Below are 19820 nucleotides of genomic sequence, written 5' to 3' on the forward strand. Positions count from 1 at the left end.
TTTAACACCTAATATGAAATTAAAGTTATTTACAATATGAATTTTCTTATTGTTTTATCTTATAAAAAAACTACACATTATAAAAATTTATAGTACATCCTTTTTAAAACACTCAGTGCAAGAAAAGTTACACTTGTTCTGGCAACATTAAAGTTACCAGTCAGTTTTATTCTTCAAGACATTTACTGTTTATTGATTAGCCTCTCTCTGCTGATGAACAGAGTAAAGATCACAGTTACAGAGATGAATATGATGGAATTTTGGTGGGATGATGTGCTGATGGCGAGAACAATTTACAGCAAACTTTATCTTCTATGTATAGTGATAAGGTCTTTTGAAACAACTTTAAATTATGTTGTAAAATGTGAAAAATCATAGTTTTGAAGCAAAGCATGACAGAGGTATGAAGTATATTTCAATCAGTGTCTGACAAACAATTCAAGCCGTACAAATAAATTATTTGTATAACCCAAAAAAATCAATGCAAAAGGGTTTTATAGAATTGGATATTCTAAAAGCAATTGTTCACAATGTTTTTGAAAAATTACTATTCTGATTATAAAATTCAGGCATTACATAAAATTTATTTCCAGGACAAAATTAAAATATCTGAATTTACATATCTATATAATCATATATAATTAAAAAATCTTACATCATATATAATTAAAATATCTGAATTTACATCGTAGACATTCTGAATGGGTTAAATAATAATAGGGAGTTGTTAAACAAATTTCAATTTTAATGAAGTTAAATTTCATGTTTTGGGATTAGTACTTCAGCACAATATTCAAATATTGGTAATGAACCCATACTTGTCATTATGGAACATCAACATGACAGCCAAGATATTAATATGTGGTACGCAATCAGACAAAACAATTACTTGTTCCTTATTTTTTGCTGTAAAAAACTACAAGAAACAACTTTTTGGATTTATCAAAAGGGTATGCAATGCCCCAAATATCAAACAATTCCACCTCTGTTAGACAAATTTGGAGATGAAATAATATATCTCCCATGAATGGTGAAAAGGTCTTTTAAAATAACGTTAAATTATAATGTAAAATGTGAATTTTTTTAAGTTTAAAGATTTCTTCAAATTTTAATATGTCAATAAAATAAATTTTGAATATTAAAATTTGCACCTAAACATAAGTCAATTCCTTTTTTATTTTTTCAAATGTATTATTATTAATATCTCTGTGGCGGAGTGGTAGCATTTCTCTCTTTTATCTGGAGGTTTCTTTCTGGTTCCCAAGTCAGGCATGCCATTTTCCACATAAAAATTTATCTAAAAAATTTTTTTTTAATTATTAAAATTAGCTAAAAGATTTGATGTCATTCATCTGTGCACCTGTTGTTGTTGGTTTAATAAATAAACAGATTTTTATACTTCTGATCTCCATGGCAGAGTAGTAAAGTCTCTGTCTTTCATCAAGAGTTTTCAGATTTGAATCCTAGTCAGGCATGCAATTTTTTGTACATTATAAAAATTCATTATCATTCATCTGTAACCATTATTAGATGTAATTTTTTTTCTTGTTTTCTGTATAAATAAATAATTTTAATATACTACATTGATAAATATAACACATTATAAAATAGTAAACAATACTTATTTCTACTTACAGGTAAATATGAAACATGTTAGAGTTTTATTTATTGACCAACCATCTAAATCATTAGGATTACCTCGTATCAACAAAGAAATCAAAGAAATAATGCAAAAGGCAGCAAATTATCTAGCAAACAGCTGTGGTTGTCAGTCACAAATGGTACCGGTAATGATTATAAATTTTATTTTTAAATTCTCTTTGTAATTTAAAATTATAACTTTTTTTATTTATTTTTGTGTTTTCTGAACTAGACTTAAAATTAAGATATACTTACTCGTATCTAAAATGGTCAGCAATTACAGTGATTAGTAATATTACTGTGACTCATTGAAATTCTTCTGATGATGAGTTTTTTTTATCAAGAAGACACTTTTTGAAATGGTCAAAAAGTGTCTAAGAACTGTACTGGTGTTTTTTACTTCCTTGTACAAAGTAAAGGAAGTATTGTGATCACGAAAATTACAATAGATTACAAGGGAACTGCACGGAATGCAAAGTTGACGGGAGTTTATTTCTCCCTACTTATCGCAGAACCTGGACAGAGTCCCTTGCTGCTGGATCATTCTAATCGGGCTTGTTTTTTAAAAGGGTTATTTTTATATAGCGGGTCTAATTTTTCAAGATTTGTTTATTGTTATTTAGTTAATTTAAGACGGATTTAGTTGCATTCCAATCCGTTGTTGAACCAGCGTTATCGAACCCATTTTATGGGCCGACCGCGGAAGGCTAGGCTATGCAGCCTGTCCTCCCGACGCAATTCCCCTTCAGACCGTCTACTGAAGTCCTTTCGGTGCTAACGCTTAATAGGCTAGCAGGAATATGCCACAACGGGGCACTAATTATAAGGAGGGAGCAATGCGACCCCTACTCCAGAGGAGTCGCAATTTGCTGGTTTATTTTTATCTAACTAGTAATTTTTAGAAAGGAAAGGTTGTGTAGAAATTCTTCATCCACTTCTGTTATGGCTGCCTTTCAGGACGTATCTCTGCTGGGCTCTGTTCCGGACTCCAGTCCGTGATGTTGGGACGAGTAGAGGGTCTTCCTTCTTCTTCATCTTCTACATCTTCTTCTTCCGATGACCTCTTCATTCTTCTTTGGCCTGCACTTTCCAAGAATTGGTAGTAACCGAAGTTACATACCGCTAACCTTAAAATTCCCGAGGCTCCGAAGGGCTGAACGGGGGAAAGTGCAGGTTTCTTGGTTCTTCCGTGCTGCTGGGCAGGTGGCTGCTGGGTTCGTTCCCTCTATCTTCTTTCTTGAAAGGAAAGGAAGGTAATAGGGAACTTACAAAATGGTGATACCTATTCGCGATCTCGGTTTTGGGGCGGCGGTTTTCTTAGAAGAAGTAAACAGAAATTATTCACTCTACGTAATTATTAACTTTCAGACACACGTGTGTCCGCGAAGGGGTTGGGGGGGGGCCGCGTGGCCGCAGTGAAGAAACCATTTGTTTTTTGTGGTGGCTGTTGGTATCTGCAACAAAAGAAACAGAACACACACACACGAGAAAAAAAACAAAAAAAGAAATAATTTGATTTTTTTTTTACTTTCTTTTGGAATGGCAGGATGAGAGGAAGGAAGGCCGTTTCCCAAGACGCACGACGAGTCGTACCACATCCACGTTTCTCCCGTTTCTGAAACAAGAGAAACAAAACAAAACACACGAGGAAGAAAAAAAAAATGAGGACCGCGTTTTTGTTTTATGCACGACTTACCGCAATTGACATCTTCAGACTGTATATCCCGAAAATTAAGCACTCGCGACCCCGGAAACGCCTCTGACGCGCTATTCCGTTTATGGCTCATCCGGAACTGCACATCAGTTCGAATCTGACGTCATGTCCTTTCTTTTAATTTAAGTATATTCATTTATTATTAACCTCCAGATTGTAAAAAAAAATTTACAATAAATAATAATTCAAAAATAACAATAAAAAAAATATGGAAAATATCAGAAATTATTAATGAAATAAAATTTTAATTCATTTTTAAAAAATGTGTATATGAAATTCAATAGGCATACGAGGAAGTCATGTAGTGTCCACATCAGATTTTTTCTTTTTAGTCTGTTGATGTTTGTTTTTTCCATGTTATTTTATTTTTCATATCATTAAAGAGTAATAAAATGGTGGTCCATTATATTTATTTAAACACAGAGTATCTAGATTATTGTTTTTATTTTGCTTTTAAAATAATTTTTAATTTGTTTCTATAAGATGCTTGATCAACTCTTAAGGCTGCATTGCTATGGAGTGCTCAGTATTTATTTTTAAAGATACATTTCACTGGGAAGGGTAGGGTTTGGGAACTTTTGTGCAATGTACCATCTCAACTTAAATATATAGAAGAGCCTGGTAGTTTTTTTTTTTACATTTGTTATAATTATGTTTTCTTTGGTTGCTATCTTATCTGTAGCTGTTTGTTTTAGATAAATTTTAAGTATTTAAGCTACTTTTCAGGCTGTAACTTTGCTTTTGGCATCACTCATTTTGTTTACGCCGATGAATTAAGCTAATTAATCTCTTGAATACTGTATTCTATGTTGAGAATGGTTACACAGAAGTAGATAAATTTTCACAATTCTACAAGATTATAATGCCAAAATGAAAAAAATTATTAAATTTATTGTTGGAGGAAGTGACACTCGTATTTTTTAACTTAGAGATTTAAAAGCTTCAGATCATAACAAAAAAAAATCCAAGTAAAGATTAAAAGTTTTAGTTTATTTAATGGCCAGCTGCCACATTACAAATACAAATTTTAAAGGTTGAAAACTTTATTCTGTTTAATTAAGCAGTTTTTTTAACACTTCCAAGGTGTTGTTTGTTAAAACACACAAACTTAAACTTTTTTATTTGTCCTGGATGTGATTTGTTTTGTTTTATTCTTTGTATTGAAAACTACTGCTTAAACTACTTTTGTTACTTTGTCAGCTGCTTTTTAAGTATGTGATTATAATTTTATATTTTATGTATGCTAAGTATTTTATAATATTCAAAAGTTTTCTATCACCTGACAAAAGGGTATGTAAAGTAGTATGTGCACATGCACGTGTGCATGCATGTATGCATGTGTATGTCTGTATATATATAAATGCTAAATGTTTATGAGGTCAGGTGGTTCAAGGTATTATGAGTAAGAGTATAGTTTTCTATGCTAACATTATTTTCTTATTTATGTTTTTTTTTTTTTTTTGTAGTAGTGAGGTCAAGGTAATTTACATATTTATTTTCATTGTATTCCACAGAATATAATATTAGCTTTTGTTGCAGTCACATGATCATGACTAAGTTGTTTCTTTAAAATATTCCAAAAAGCAAAGTTGCTAATGATGGAATATTATCTAGTCCTCTGTCACCATACTACTCAAATAATACCAAAATTAATACCCAAATAATAATAACAAAATTTTCTACTTTTTCTATTCTTCCTTCAATCATCCTTACACTAAATTTTCTTTGTTATTTACTTTAGTTTTTTCTATATTTTTTTTATTCCATATTGTTTTATTTCTTGCTCCAGGCTGTTAAGAATCAACATTTTTTATTCTCATTCTCAGTGCCCTTTCATTTTCTTTTTTTCTTTACTTAATTGCCTCAACTAACTTTCCTCCTACTGTTTCTTCCAATTTCTTCAACTTTTATTAGCTCCATTCTTAACAACCTTTGCTTTCTCAACTTTCTTTAAAACTATTCTCATTTCTATCATAAGTAGCACATGATTGCTATTGACAACTATACTAGTAATCCAAGTGCAGATATCAGTTGATGCACTTTCTTAACAGCATTCCTATACCTTTCATCTATTATTTTATGGTCTTTCTGGTAACGTGCTTTGTGGAATGCCCATGTATATCTCCTGCTTTCATAGTTTTTAAACCAATTGTTAGTTTTTTTTTTTTTTTAGTATAAACTAGCAGTTGTTAATATACGTATACAACCATTGTCCTATATCTACCATGGTTGGGTGAATATCAGAATTTCCCCTTCACAAATCTGAGTTAAAAAGCATTTCCTAAATTCTTTAGTGCTTTTAGAAAGAATATATATTTTAAAATATTAAAATTATAGAAAGGTATATTTACCATCCCAGTCACTAATATAAGATTTTTTAATTAAATCTTATAAAAAAAAAGTTATAATGAAGCAGAGATCTTTCAAAAAAAAAACATGGAAGAAAAAACAAAATCAATCAATTCAAAAAAAAATAAAATAAATTATTTGTAGTATAAATTTAGTTTCTATTTATGTGTAGCTATTTATGGGTTGGTTTATATTTATTTCTTTCATTATTTCAGATGAGATTTAAAGAAATGAAAAATATCCCAGAAATAGCTAGTTCTATATTATTCAGCAAAAAAGGTATTCCAGATATTTTCAGTGAAGTGGATATAGAAAATCCTAAGGTATAGTATCTTTTAAAGGTACATTGCATATTTTTTGAAAAGTGTAATTTTTTGAATTTAAAACTTAAAAATGGTTAGACAAGAATTAAACATAAAACTGAAGTTGGATTATGAGTTACATACTTCTTTAGAATAACATGAACTAGTGTACATGATAATTTGCAGTTTAGCCAGATTATCATTAATATAAATGCTATTCATCAAATGGACATTGCTCATCGATTTGTAAATAAAATCATTTGAAAATACTTGGTTTTTATTCAGTCAAGCTTTTTCATAGAATTTAGAGCAGCTGACAAACTAGTTTACATTGAATAATGATATGTTAACTAGAACATATTTTAACAAGTATTCATAAACACAATGATAAGATAAAAATTGTGACACATTGCAAACAAATCCTACTGTGATTTTCGTTCCTGAAACAACTTTTGATAACACAAAATGTAATATGGTTCCTTAATTTTACTTAATGACATTAAAATTTGGAGCAACCACACTAAAATGACTCTAAAAACAAAGAAATCTATTGTCTTATTTATTTTGAGTTCATAGCACAACATATTGACAAATTACTTGTAAAGTGTGACAAATTTTTCTAATTTGAAATTATAATATTACATTTGCTAAGCATAAATAAGGGTCTTATTCCTAGCATTGTAAACATTATTTATGCAAGAAATTTCAGTTATGAAACAATTCCATTAATGTTTATACCGGGTATCCCTAATGAAACTGTACCATTGTTCAGAAACATTTAGTTTACTGTGTTCAAAGAACACTGAGAGAAGCAGAAATAATTCTACAATGAATTTTTATTTACAAGAGATGTGCAATAAAGCCACTAAATTAACAATTTCCTCCAGGCATTCCTGAACATGTTTCAATATGTTTGAAAATACGTACTGAAGAACCAAAGTAGTAATTGCATTTACAAATTCAATTATATTATTTTTAAGTTCATCCAAGGTATTAAAATTACACTTGAAAAACAGATCCTTTCATTGTCCCCATAAATAAAAATCTGTAAGTGTAAAATCTGGAGATCTCGGTGGCCAGGTGCTTTGAAATGAGCCTATCCCCAAAAACTTCACAGAGCAAATTTATTGAAACATTGGCAATGTGTGTGTCATTGCTTCAACTTGTTGGAAGTGTGCTCCAGCAATTTCTTCTTCATTTAGTTGGTTGATGAAAGGATAAATGATTTCATTACAATAACATTCAAGTTACTGTATTCTGTTAAACTAAATGATTACCTTACATGATAAACGCACACCAAACTCCAATTTGTTTGTAACATAATAATTTTTCCCAAGATCTCATGAGGATTATTCATAACAATGAAAATAGAAATCAGCTGTGAATAAAGTCAACTGTTAGTTTCACTGCTGATAACAACAAAAAACAAGTTAAGTTATATTTTATTGATAGATATACAGATGCTTTTGTTTAGGAGCACAGTTACATTTGGGACATCTCATAACAACGTGTAATAGTTAGAAAAGATCATGCCTACACAACTTTTTTGTTCAATGTCTAATAACGTTTTAAATATATGTATTACCAATAATATAAAGAACACTAGGAAAGTTTTGCAACACGACAGATCATCACAACTGGTTACAAGTTAGTACGTTTTAGGCAGGTTCCAACCTGCACTGTCTAGCTGTCATTTGCTTTTTAGAAAATGACAAGTGTTAGTGAAAAGAGGTAGTGATGTCATTGTTGGTCAAAAACTGAATACCAAGCAATTTTGCATTATGAAAAAAATGTTATGGGTGTTGCACATGGTATTGATCAGAGATTAGAGGAAATGACTCCTGTGCTTGGATATGATTTCTTCATTGTACAACAATATATTGGTAATACTGAGAGTTTGAAAGAGGAAATTTTGGCCTTGAGGATGCTCCAAGCTCAGGTTGATGTCTTTGTCTATGACTGAGGAAATCATTGCTGAAATATGAAAAATATTTGAAACAGACAGGCATGTAACCTACTACCAAATGGAGATGTCTTTGGATATTAATGCACCAGCAGTTCATGCTGTTTGCTGTTCTATGAGATTACCTTCAAGTTAGAAAGCTTTGAATCCTTTGGGTGCCCCATTACTTGACCAATGATCAAATGGCATGTGTTTCATGGTGCTGTGAAATGCTGAAAAAGTTTGAAAATGGGAATCTGCCTATGTGAACAGCATTGTGACAGGAAATTAAACTTGCTTGTACCATTATGATGTCCCAATCAAGACTCAGAACAAAGTGTGGCTGTTCAAAGATGAGGAAACGCCTGTCTGAAGCTATTCGAAAATCCAGATCAGTGCAGAGGAGAATGGTGGCTTTATTTTTTGGTGTGAGAGAAGTTTTAGAGCAAGTTATGTTGGAAACTCAGAAGATAGTTAGAAGGAAGTGATGTACCGAGGAACCTGCCTAAAGTTTTCCAAGCTGTCAAGAAGCTCCAACCAAACTCAAGGATGAACAAATGATTTCTTCACTATGATAACGCTCCAGTGCACCACTCCAAAGTTTGCTCCAAACATTTCGCCAGCACTGGAATGAAATTGCTCCCTCCCTACAGTCCAGACCTTGCTTCATGTGACTTTCCAGGTGAAGAACAGCCTGAACAAGAAGCATTTTACAAGCAATGATAATCTCCTAAGGGATGATGAGTGTGCCCAGATCTTCAACTAAACAAGACAGGGTTTCTTTGAAGACTGGTTACAAAGAATGAAGAAATGGAATTGCAATTATTTTGAAAAATTATAAAAAATAATGTTGAATTGCAAAACTTTCCTTTTGCATATATATAGTTTCCCTTTATACAATAATGTATAATTTATTAAATAAATTAATTACACAATATTAATTGAATTTGTTTATTTTGTTAATTTTAGGTGAGACCAAATTTAATAGTTGAATTTCTAAAATCACTGGTTGGATTATCAAGACATTCTACAGGTGCTCTTGGATTTACTATTCTCAAGGTTACAAACTGTACTATTACAGAATCTAAAGCAAAAGAATATGTTAAAGAGGGAGAAGTTCTAAAAAAGAACATTTTGGTAAAAACATGTTTCTCATTACATTTAAATAAAACAATTTACTTATAGTTATTATTTCATTAAAAATAATTTAGGAAGGAAGAGACAGAAAGAAAAGTAATGCACTAAGTTTTGTTGAATACTTATAACTACGGATTGCATATAATATAGTTCATATTATAAGGAATATAATTATTATAAAGTTTTCTTTGATGGCCATTAAACTTATTTACAATCTTTTACATTATTAAGAAGTTTCTCATTAATTTAGTGCCCATATATGACAAATTATTTCAAAATATTGTAACCTTAAATTATGTTATGGAATGAAGAATATCACTTATTCCTATTACTGTTTGGCACCTCCAAAGTTAAAAATTTCAATAATGAAACACTATTAATATTTATATAAATTTATATCTTTATTCATATTTATATAGATATAAGCATTGTTAAATCAAGTATAGATAAAGATATATTTTAATCTATAATTAGATCTTATGTTTATATAAATGCAACTATCAACAAACCTAGTAATAAAAAATTTGACCTGTATAACTATTTTGTTCTACATTTAGTTATTATGCAATAAAAATTTTTGGATTCTAAGAACTCTTTGAAAATTATAATGTGCTAAAGTAGCTCAAAATTTTGTTTACTGGTGCAAATGAAACAAACCAAGTAAAAAACATTTTCATAGTAGTACAGATGCTTTTCACTCTGGTGTTTAATATTTTCAACACCAGATCTACTGTAAAAAATAATTTCACTCACTGTAGCATTTAATGAAAAGTATTTATATTAATATGAATTTGTTAAAATTGTTAAAAAATTCAATTTAAATATTATAGAATTGAGAAAACAGCACATCCTCTTTAGTAACCTTAAATGAAACAAGACAATTATCATCAGACATATCTTTATGTGCTGTTTAAAACACAGATGAGGATGGATTTGTAATTACTACAGTTATCACAAAAAGAAAGTAATGTTCTTAATAAAAAAGAACATTTTTGATTAGTTTATGTACATGTACTATTTAAAATGCAATGTTTAACACAAGCTCAAGAAATGAGCATTTTAATTGTAACGTTAAAAACAAACTGGAGCATGTGGAGAAATGTTATATTCATAAATATAAAAATTTCAATTTAATAAACCACCAGGTAAATTTTGAGCAGAATAATCTGTTTAAATTGGTAGGCCTGTATAATAGAATTTTAACATCTGACTAATAATTTAATCAGTCGTGACTTGTTGACAAAGTAGCTCAATGCTAATGATAATTGTGGTATTTTTAATAACTGATGATGAATCTTAAGGATTTGAAAAGGCCTTATTAGATTGAAGGTAAGATCAATCTTGCTTTATATGTGTGTATCTGGTGGTTTATAAATATTAACTATGTATTATATACAGTATATATCTACACAATAAAATATAAACAGGAAAAGTATGCTATTGAGATCAAATTTTGATAATTCATAAAGCCCCCTCTAACAATAAAACACAATTTCAGCACTGAAAAATGTTAGAAGCATGTAAATAAATATGTGCGAATGAATGTTGGCCTGTTATTTGTTTGATATCTCCAGACTAAATGGATCCATTTGGTGAAATTTGGCACAATGATTTCTGTATATGGAACATAAATGCTGTTTAACTTTTATCACAATTGGTCAGAGAGTATAGAAATAGAGATCTTGTGCATCCAGTGTCTCAAAATTTTACTTAATGTGTAGGTTAAAATTTCTTCACATAATTTTATGTCCTGTAAGTAGTTAAAATACTCTCTGATGGTGTAATTCAAACCGTTCTCTTTTTTCATTTTTTGATTATATCATGTTCTTGTACTTATTAGACCATTCCATTTCATTAGAATATCATTTTGGTAATGTATGTGGTCGATTTCACTCAGGACTGGGGGATAAGTCAATTTTTTTTTTGCTTTCTTCTCACTTATTATTTTGCTTAATATGTTCAGACTGGAACAATTGATTTTTATGACATTTTGTCCAAAAACTTCTGAGTACGGGAGACATTCATTCCAGTTTCACAGAAACATTAAGTAACTGTTTGCTGGCTTTTATTGTAATATATTTTTTTTAATGTTGTAAAACAGTAGGTAATTAATTTCTTAAGTTTTACTGGAAATATTAGATGTTTGTTTAATAATAATTTATATTTTAATGAAGAGAAGTTTAACATAGTTTAACTAAGAAAAAGCTAAGAATTTAATTGTATGCAATCAATATTTCATCATTATTTTTATAATACGGTATAGGTCATAGACCTGTTCTGGCAATCCATTGCTTCCTTGGTTTTCCTCTTTCCCTCTTTCTTAGTAGAGCATAGTTAACAGTCTGTTTGGAAATTCTTAAACCCTCCATTCGATATCAGATAAAGTAAATGACAATCAATATTAAATAAAGATTGTTCAACAACAAAGTAAAAAGAAAAACTAATAGATTAGAATTAATAGTAACTTTTCCAACACAGTATAGTACAAATGTTGTTAAATATGTTGTAAAATTATTACAACTCATATTTACACAAATGTTTATCTGAAATGAATCATAATTATTTCTTCTTTATTTATAGAAACAATACCAAACTATGAATTAAGTTTTATTATTATAATACTCTTATATAATCAAATCTTTTCATAATGATTAAATGAAAGTAAAATAAATATATTAGAATCTGAACTGTAATCACTTTAAGCAACCGTTGTATATGAGCTCTACCAGTATATACTTTAAGCATTACTTCTTTCCTAAATGCAATAATTTAAAAAAAGTATAACATTGTTACTCCATAAATCTCTTGTTATTCAGTTAAAAAAATTCAAAATATCTTTCATTTAAGAAATCCTGTATCTTATAATATTTATTTAATATGAAAAATTTTTCCATTTAGTTAAAACATACCAATATCTTTCCAAATATTCCCCAGTTAATAGTCATGCATCATATTTTATAGATAAAACTTTTCTGATCAAAATCAGTTATGGATTTATTTAGCCTTAAATACTTTATTTCCTTGAGAAATTATATAATTTTTACCTACCTGGCTTTACCTGTATGCTGCTGTAGCAACATAGTCATAAAGAAAAATATAGCAATCAGCCAAAATTTGAAAATGTCAATGTTTCTAAAAACAAAGTTAAATTTAATTTTCAGAAAAAAAATATATATATATTATTTCTCCAAACTAGTTCAAAATACTCATAAATTCTTCAATAATTTCTATATATAGTATTGAATTTTGAATAAAATTAAAAAAGAAGACAGGATAGTTCTTGCATTTTTAATTTTTATACAGTGGTTGTAGAAAATTGAGCTTTGGTAAGCTATTAAAAATCCCAAAGTTTAAGTCAATCGGATTTAGGGGTGAGGGGTACTCAACATTATTATTTTTTTTTTTTGTAAATTATAATATTTTTTAGCCTTGCTGTAATACATTGTACAAAATTGGGCTATTTATTAAAGTAAACATCCTGACTCCCATAGGGGAAGGCACCCATCTTATAGTGATTGTCACACTACCACCCCTTGCTGCTACCCCTGATGGGCTTTACCAGAGATTGTCTTTTAGACCCTCTAAACTTGATAATTCATCACAGCCATCAGTTTGGCCTGTCAAGATGACACCGAAGCAAATGGCAGACATTTCCATTAGTGTATTTTATACAACTTACTATCACCTTCAAAGGGCCTTTCCAATCACAAACACCTACCATAACTTACAACCCTTATTAACCGATTTGCAAAAGCAGGATCCCCGCACCTTTCTCTAACACCAAGGTTTCACTTAAAGACTCTTTCTATATCTAAATTCAGTTAGACTATGCACTCAGATCATTACTTGACTGAATCTTAAAAACACCAAAAATACATTCTCATGCCAACAAAGTAAGTGTTGATCGCAACAACAATTTTGTCCTACAATTCAATTTACTCAAATTCCTCTTGATTTACTTAACAATAAAGAAACAGATACACGTCATTCACAATGGGTGATGTGGCATCCACTGGGTAACCTTAACTTCATCAAAGAATTGAATTCAACAACCCAGAGCAGGGGACCTAAAACACTACCCTGTGGACAACCTTTAGATAGTGTTCTTCCTACTTCTGAGATGCCATCTCAAAGAACGTCTTGATCACTGAAATAACTATATAACACATTCAACTCATTCTGCATATTATCATGTTCTGTAGCTGAAATAGGGCAGACGGCCACCAACAATTATTAAAAGCCCTCCTGATATGTCCAAAAAATACCTTATACATGCACAGAAGAATAGCATCTTCTGTGCCACGCCTGGATAAAAACCATACTGATCATCCATCAACAATTTTCTAGAATTCAATCTATCAGTAATTAGAAGATAAAAAACCTTTCCAATAAGTGGCAAGAGCGTTAAAGGCTTATAAGAGGAGCTCACAGTGGGGTCTTTGTCACCATCTTTAAACAACAATTTTAGAACACCCTTTTTCCAGCAAATAGGGAAAGAGCCAGCAAAGAGCATCTTATTAAAAATTCTAGTCAAAGTAATTTCCATAGATAAAACATCAGAACAAAAAGCAGCAACTTCCTCTTGGACTTGCAGATTTCCAATAAATAAACTTTTAAGCCACCAAAAAACAAGTAGGTGGGTTTTTAAACCATTATTTTTAAGATCAATCTGTATTGAGCATGGTTCATCCAAGTCATTTAATCTTAGATCACAACTTACGTTAATATATATATTCATCAATTATGTCACATTTAAAAAGATATATAAGAAATTTTTAACCTGTGTATTTATTTCAGGAATGTCTTGGAGATGATGGTGTCTTATTATTTCCAACATTTCCAACAACAGCACATTATCACAGGGAATCTATTTTCCAAACACTTTCATTCAGCTATTCTGCACTGATTTCAGCACTTGGTTTACCTGCAACACATGTTCCTATGGGACTCAATAAAAAAGGACTTCCTATAGGAATACAGGTTTGTTTTAAATTAACATTATATATTTATTTTAACACTTCTGATAAATAATTATATTAGTTTTGAAAATTACACTGAAATCAATCAATGGCTAAAAGGTCATACCTCTTACTTGTTTCATCTAGCCATCTAGTCATGGTCTTCCTCCTACCTTTCATGTTAGTGTTAGTTGTAGCTAGTTGTGTACTATATGATTTGCTATTACTTTATATTTTACTCTTTAAAAGTCTGATTACTTTATTCAGACTAATGAGCTTTAATTTTAATCAATAATTTTTTATAAAGAGGCGAATTGAATCCCACACTTTTAAACTATATATTTCAGGATATATGAATATTTTTATTATTTAAGATGCGGTTTTTAAATTAAAAAATATGAACAACTTAACTTTGTTACAGTTTTTCTAACAAGATTAAAGTACAATAGCATTATTATTGTTCATGGTGTCAGCTCATTTGAAGTGTAAAACATTTATTTTATTATCAAAAACAGTAATAATACAATAGATAATGTAAATATTGGTTTCCAGTAGTATTATAAATGGCTTGTTTGTCATTTGGGCAGATTTTCACAATTTTATAGAAATTATGAATTATTTACTATTATTATAATCACTAAGACATCACTGAATGAAAATATCATGTATCAATTACACCCACTTATGTTTTCAAATTAAATCAATTGGCTGGTGTTGCAAACATTTTTATTAAGATTTTTATTTAAATATCTGTAAAAAACTTGGATTTAAACTTGGACATAAAAAAATAAGTAGGAGTTATGTGGGAGATTATAGTGAGTCAGCTTAATAGATTAAAACAGTTTACAAGTGGTTAGGTTATATACAGAGTGATCATATAAGTATAGACAATTCTGAACATTCCAGACAGCCTGTTGAAGTTGCACTGCTGAAAGAATACTGAAAAAATCCATACAAAGAAATCCAGGATTTGAAGATTAAAAGTCCATCATCAGATTGCTGAAATGATGTGCATTATCTTAAACAAACAGAAACATCATATTTTACACAAATATTAATTTATACATGCCTATAAACTGTGTGCAAGATGGGTGCTGCACTTGGTCACAATTAATCAAAAGAGTCAGTAAGTAAACATTTCTAAGCATAATTTGGAGCTGTTTTCAATGTAATCAAGAGGAATTTTTGTGCCATTTCATAACAGCTAATAAAACTTAAATATATACCCACCAACCTTAAACTGAGAAAAGTCAAAACAATGGGTTGCGGGTTGTAGTCGGAAACTTGCTCCAAAGAAGATGAAGTTACTCCATTGTAGGAAAGGTGATAGCCACTTTCGTGTTTTTGCCACTGTTTTGGGATACTTGTGGCATAATCTTAATTAACTTTAGAGACGGATAAAATTAAAACTGGGACGTATTATGTATTATCCATTATCTAAGCTGGATAGTCTAATTGAAGAATAAATGATTAAAAAAAGACCACACTTGATGCAAAAGATTTTTTTTTATTTTTTACAAAATAAAAAAACAACACAACATTTTTCCAAATCTCTGCTACACAGTAGACTTAATACCTTCTAATTATTATCTGTTTCCAAACAGGAAAAGTGATTTCTGGAAGATATTTACATAAGTTGATGTTATTGCTGAAATTTCTGACTATTTTAAAAGCTTGGATAAATCGTACTATAAAATGGAATCAAAAAAAACTTGACCATTATTGGACTTAAGATTTTGTTGAAAAATAAAAAAGATTTTTCCCCAAAAAATTGAATCTTGTTTTTTTTTTAAACAGGTTTGTTTATATTTTCTTCTGTCCCACAAAATTATCTTTTTTTTTTTAACATGTAAACACTTAGGTAAATAAAAAATAAATGAATTTAATGCATAACATAATTTTAAAATTTGATTTTTTTAAATTTTATTATCTTATTTCTTGTTTCTGCATGAATTCCCTTTCATATTTCTCATTCAGACTTTACAATGAGAAAATGACACTTGTAACTGTTATTCTGTGGTTTACTGTTAAAGATTTTTTTGGTTGAATCAGCGCAATTTTTTCACTTATAAGAAAGGATCTTATTTTCCTGCTGTTGTCATTTTTAATTTACCAAATTGTTTAAAATATCTTTCGGTAACCTGATGTATTTATCTTAATATTTCATGTGCTTGTATTTTAAATAATTAATATGAACTTTAAACACATCTGCCTTTATTTTATTATTTACTGTACATTTTGTAATGTTACTGTGATCAAGATTTTACCATGGTTCCTTTTTACCCAACCAGGAAAATCCTGAAGCAGTTCCTTTTTTTATATTCATGGAGTAGCAGATTTACCCATTCCTATCATGTACTATATGATGTATTATTATGTACCAGTCAGAGTATAAGATTTATTTATGTGTTGAAAATGACGACTCGAGTAAATACAGATTACACATTATATTTTTATTACTAGTAATTTTAGTAAACCAGATTTCAACAAGTAAGTACAAAGCATTCTACATCAGCTATTGAAGATTTAAATAAATACATCAACACTTAACATGTTATCATATCACATTTTTATCATAACACAGCAACTCATATTTTTAAATAGACTGAACTACCTTGAAAAATTATAATGTATTCATAAACTGGACTGTTATGGAAGATGCTACTATCAGCACAGAAAGCATTTGCACTCAAGTTTGAGGCTTTATAAAAGTAAAACAAACAACTGGATTTCAAAACAAATTGCATCACTTTTTCGATTATTTTATGCTGCATTTGATGACATTATACTTCTATTTTTTACTGATTTTTTAAAATAAGTTATTGTAATGAGAATAAAAAGGTACAAATTTTTTATCCTTCTGTTGCCTATCTTGAATTTGATCGCTTGTTACTAAAAAAAAAAAAAATATGGGACCAATCACATTTAAATTATAACACAAGCTAGTCCATTTTGTTACCTTATTACCTATGAAACTTCAGATTAATGTCTTTAAATATTTTTGAGTTCTTATTCAGTTAGTAAAACCATATTATCTTTTTATATATATATATGATGCACAAACATGAAATCTTCATCATTATTTTAAACTGATGAATTAAATGTTGGTGAAACTTATTAATAAACAATACGGATAAATAATTTAAGAATTTTTAAGTGTTAAGGATTCATTGCGTTAATTAGGTGACTGAAAAAAGTAGAAGTCACTGTTCAATAAATCATGTACATACTTTCTGCAACAGTAGTAGAAGTAATTAAAAAAATTGCATGAATCTTTACTTAAATATATACTAAATGCACTTTATTTGAACATTAATATTATAAAGTAACAATTAAAATGTAATAAAATTTCTGTTATATTTTATCAAGTTAACATCAAAAAGATGAGAGAAATTTCCTTTTAGTTATATTCTATTTAAAGTAGGAACAAATTTTAATTGCATCTGAATTATTAATTCTTATTTTAATATTCATTATACAAAATATAACATGATTTATTTATTAATGAAATAATATCATGATTTAGATATTTTTTTAATTACAGAATTTAATTAACATACTCAATTGTGTTTTTCCTAGTAAAAGAATTTACTTTTTTCAGGTGGTTGCTGCACCATATCAAGATAGATTATGTTTTGCTGTTGCAAAAGAGCTTGAAAATGGTTTTGGTGGTTGGGTACCTCCACCATCATTATAATTAGTGAGTCATTAAAAATGGTTGATCAATTAACATAAATTCTGTCAACAAATTAAAAATATTTAAAGGCCATAACATGTTCATGGTTTAAAAATTAATATGATTTCAAATGTGTAAACTGAAAAATAACTCAAGTTTGTAAAATGCCTTTTTTTGTTTAGCCCAAATGATTTACCTATCTCAAGAGAACTCTTGAGATAACTGCTTTCATAAAAATAAACAGAATAAGTAATAAAAAGTAATAATTGTAATAAATTATTTCAGTGGGATTATAAAATTCATAACAATTTACACAAAAAAATTATTTTGAAAATAATTTAATACTATTGATTTTTTTAAATCTTTGTGAAATATCAATAATTAGAAAAATTATCAGTTATATTTTTATCATCCCCTTAAAATTTTAAAATAAGAAAAATTAACATTAAAAAAATTATTTTAATTACTCTTAGATATTTGTTTTTCCTACAATATTTCGCACAGTAATCTTCTTTTTCTTCTTAAGCTCTACAACTCCTTATGGGCTTTGGCCTTCGTTTATGGGTTCATAATAAGATGTCTTTGTAAGTGGAATGGGTTTTAATTTACCACACAATCCTCAATCTGAAGGACCAGGGAATTTTTTGTCATGATTGCTCATTTTTAGGCACCAAGGTTCCGCCTTTTCCTGCTCTTCCATTCTGCTACATAATGAAATTGCTACATAATTGAATTTTTTACTGTAGAGTCAAGTATCTAGCTCCAAACATAGTGGAATGGCATACAAGTCTGAACACTTATAAACATTATACTATTTTGTTTTTTAAATAATGTTGTCCTACCTGCTTGGACATATAATATATGAATAGATTTTATATTATATCACTAATAAGCTTAATATTTCAGATATAAAAGGTTACTACTAGTAATCAGTTTTTAGTCAATTTTATTTCAAGTATCTGTTAATATATATTCATTTTGGTTGTCAATTTTTTATATTTTAGATGATTATTCCATCTATTTATGTAAAAAGTTTATTTTATTTTTTTATATTCTTCTAAACAGAAAACAATCAAAGATGAATTAATTATATAATAAGAAATTACTCTAAACAAAATACAGTAATCTTCATTTGAGTTTCTTATCATGTTACATCTGAATGAGTTTTGTAATTTTTAGAAAGAACAGAAAACTACATTTTTGTCAAGTTTAATTTGAATTAAACACAAATTAACTTTCCAACTTACTTTACAAATTATATTCTGTTTAATAATTAATGATTATGTTTCTTTATAATTGAACTAATACAAGAAGCACTAAAGATTCATTAAACAATGAGAAAACAGCTATAAAAAAAGTAATTTAACTCAAAGCTTTTTATTTTACCTCAAATAATCTCTATGGCTAAGTGGTAGCATTTCAGCCTTTCATCTGAGGGTCCCAGGTTCAAATCCCAGTCAGGCATGGCATTTTTCATATGCTATAATTCTATTTCATAAAAGCTTCTGTGGAGAATTAATTCAACAAGCAAAAAAATAATAAATATCTTATGTTCATAAGAAACTTATATTTGTCAAAAATTATTTTTCTTGTTTCAATTACATCAGACATATGGATTTTTCATGAAGGTAAATTTCACCTAAAAGTAATAACTACTTGTTTGTTCTATTCATTGAAATCAAATAGATTTAGTAATTTAGTAAGAAAAAAAATATGTTTAATATAGATTAAGAATGACATACTTTAAAAGAAAACTCCACTTTACCAAAATATTTAAATTATAATTAGAATATCATAATATCTGTGATTAATTTTATTTTACTATTCTTGTTCTTTAGAATAATAAATAATTATATTTTATAAAGTACAATAAAATTAAAAATATAATATGTTTTTCTTTTTCATTTTGCTTTCCAGTTTCATTAATATAACTTTCAGTTCTTCAGACAAAAATTACATTGTTCTACAGACAAAATTACATTGTGAAAATCATACTTATATTTTTGTGGTAGATTATCCTCAAAGTTCTTTTAAATTTAACTTAAACTAATGAAAAATCTGTCTCAGGGTGAGGTAGGTGATAAAAGTCAGGATGAAATAT

General features: G+C 28.8%; 1 protein-coding gene across 2 annotated transcripts in view; it reads left to right on the top strand.

Moving 5' to 3' along the window:
- LOC142317245 (fatty-acid amide hydrolase 2-B-like) overlaps positions 1 to 19592 on the top strand; it is a 135908-nt gene extending 116316 nt beyond the window's left edge. Inside the window, exons 7-11 of one of the 2 annotated variants that reach the window (XM_075353640.1) lie at positions 1638 to 1787; positions 5920 to 6027; positions 8918 to 9085; positions 13883 to 14065; positions 17645 to 19592. In XM_075353640.1, coding sequence (XP_075209755.1) covers positions 1638 to 1787; positions 5920 to 6027; positions 8918 to 9085; positions 13883 to 14065; positions 17645 to 17740 — 705 coding nt within the window. In that variant the 3' untranslated portion in view covers positions 17741 to 19592. The remainder of the gene's footprint in view (positions 1 to 1637; positions 1788 to 5919; positions 6028 to 8917; positions 9086 to 13882; positions 14066 to 17644) is intronic. The other variant, XM_075353642.1, reaches the window with a different exon arrangement.
- The last annotated feature ends 228 nt before the right edge of the window (positions 19593 to 19820 follow it).

The sequence above is a fragment of the Lycorma delicatula genome, chromosome 1 (genome assembly GCF_047948215.1).
Source record: "Lycorma delicatula isolate Av1 chromosome 1, ASM4794821v1, whole genome shotgun sequence".
In the NCBI taxonomy this organism is placed as follows: domain Eukaryota; kingdom Metazoa; phylum Arthropoda; class Insecta; order Hemiptera; family Fulgoridae; genus Lycorma; species Lycorma delicatula.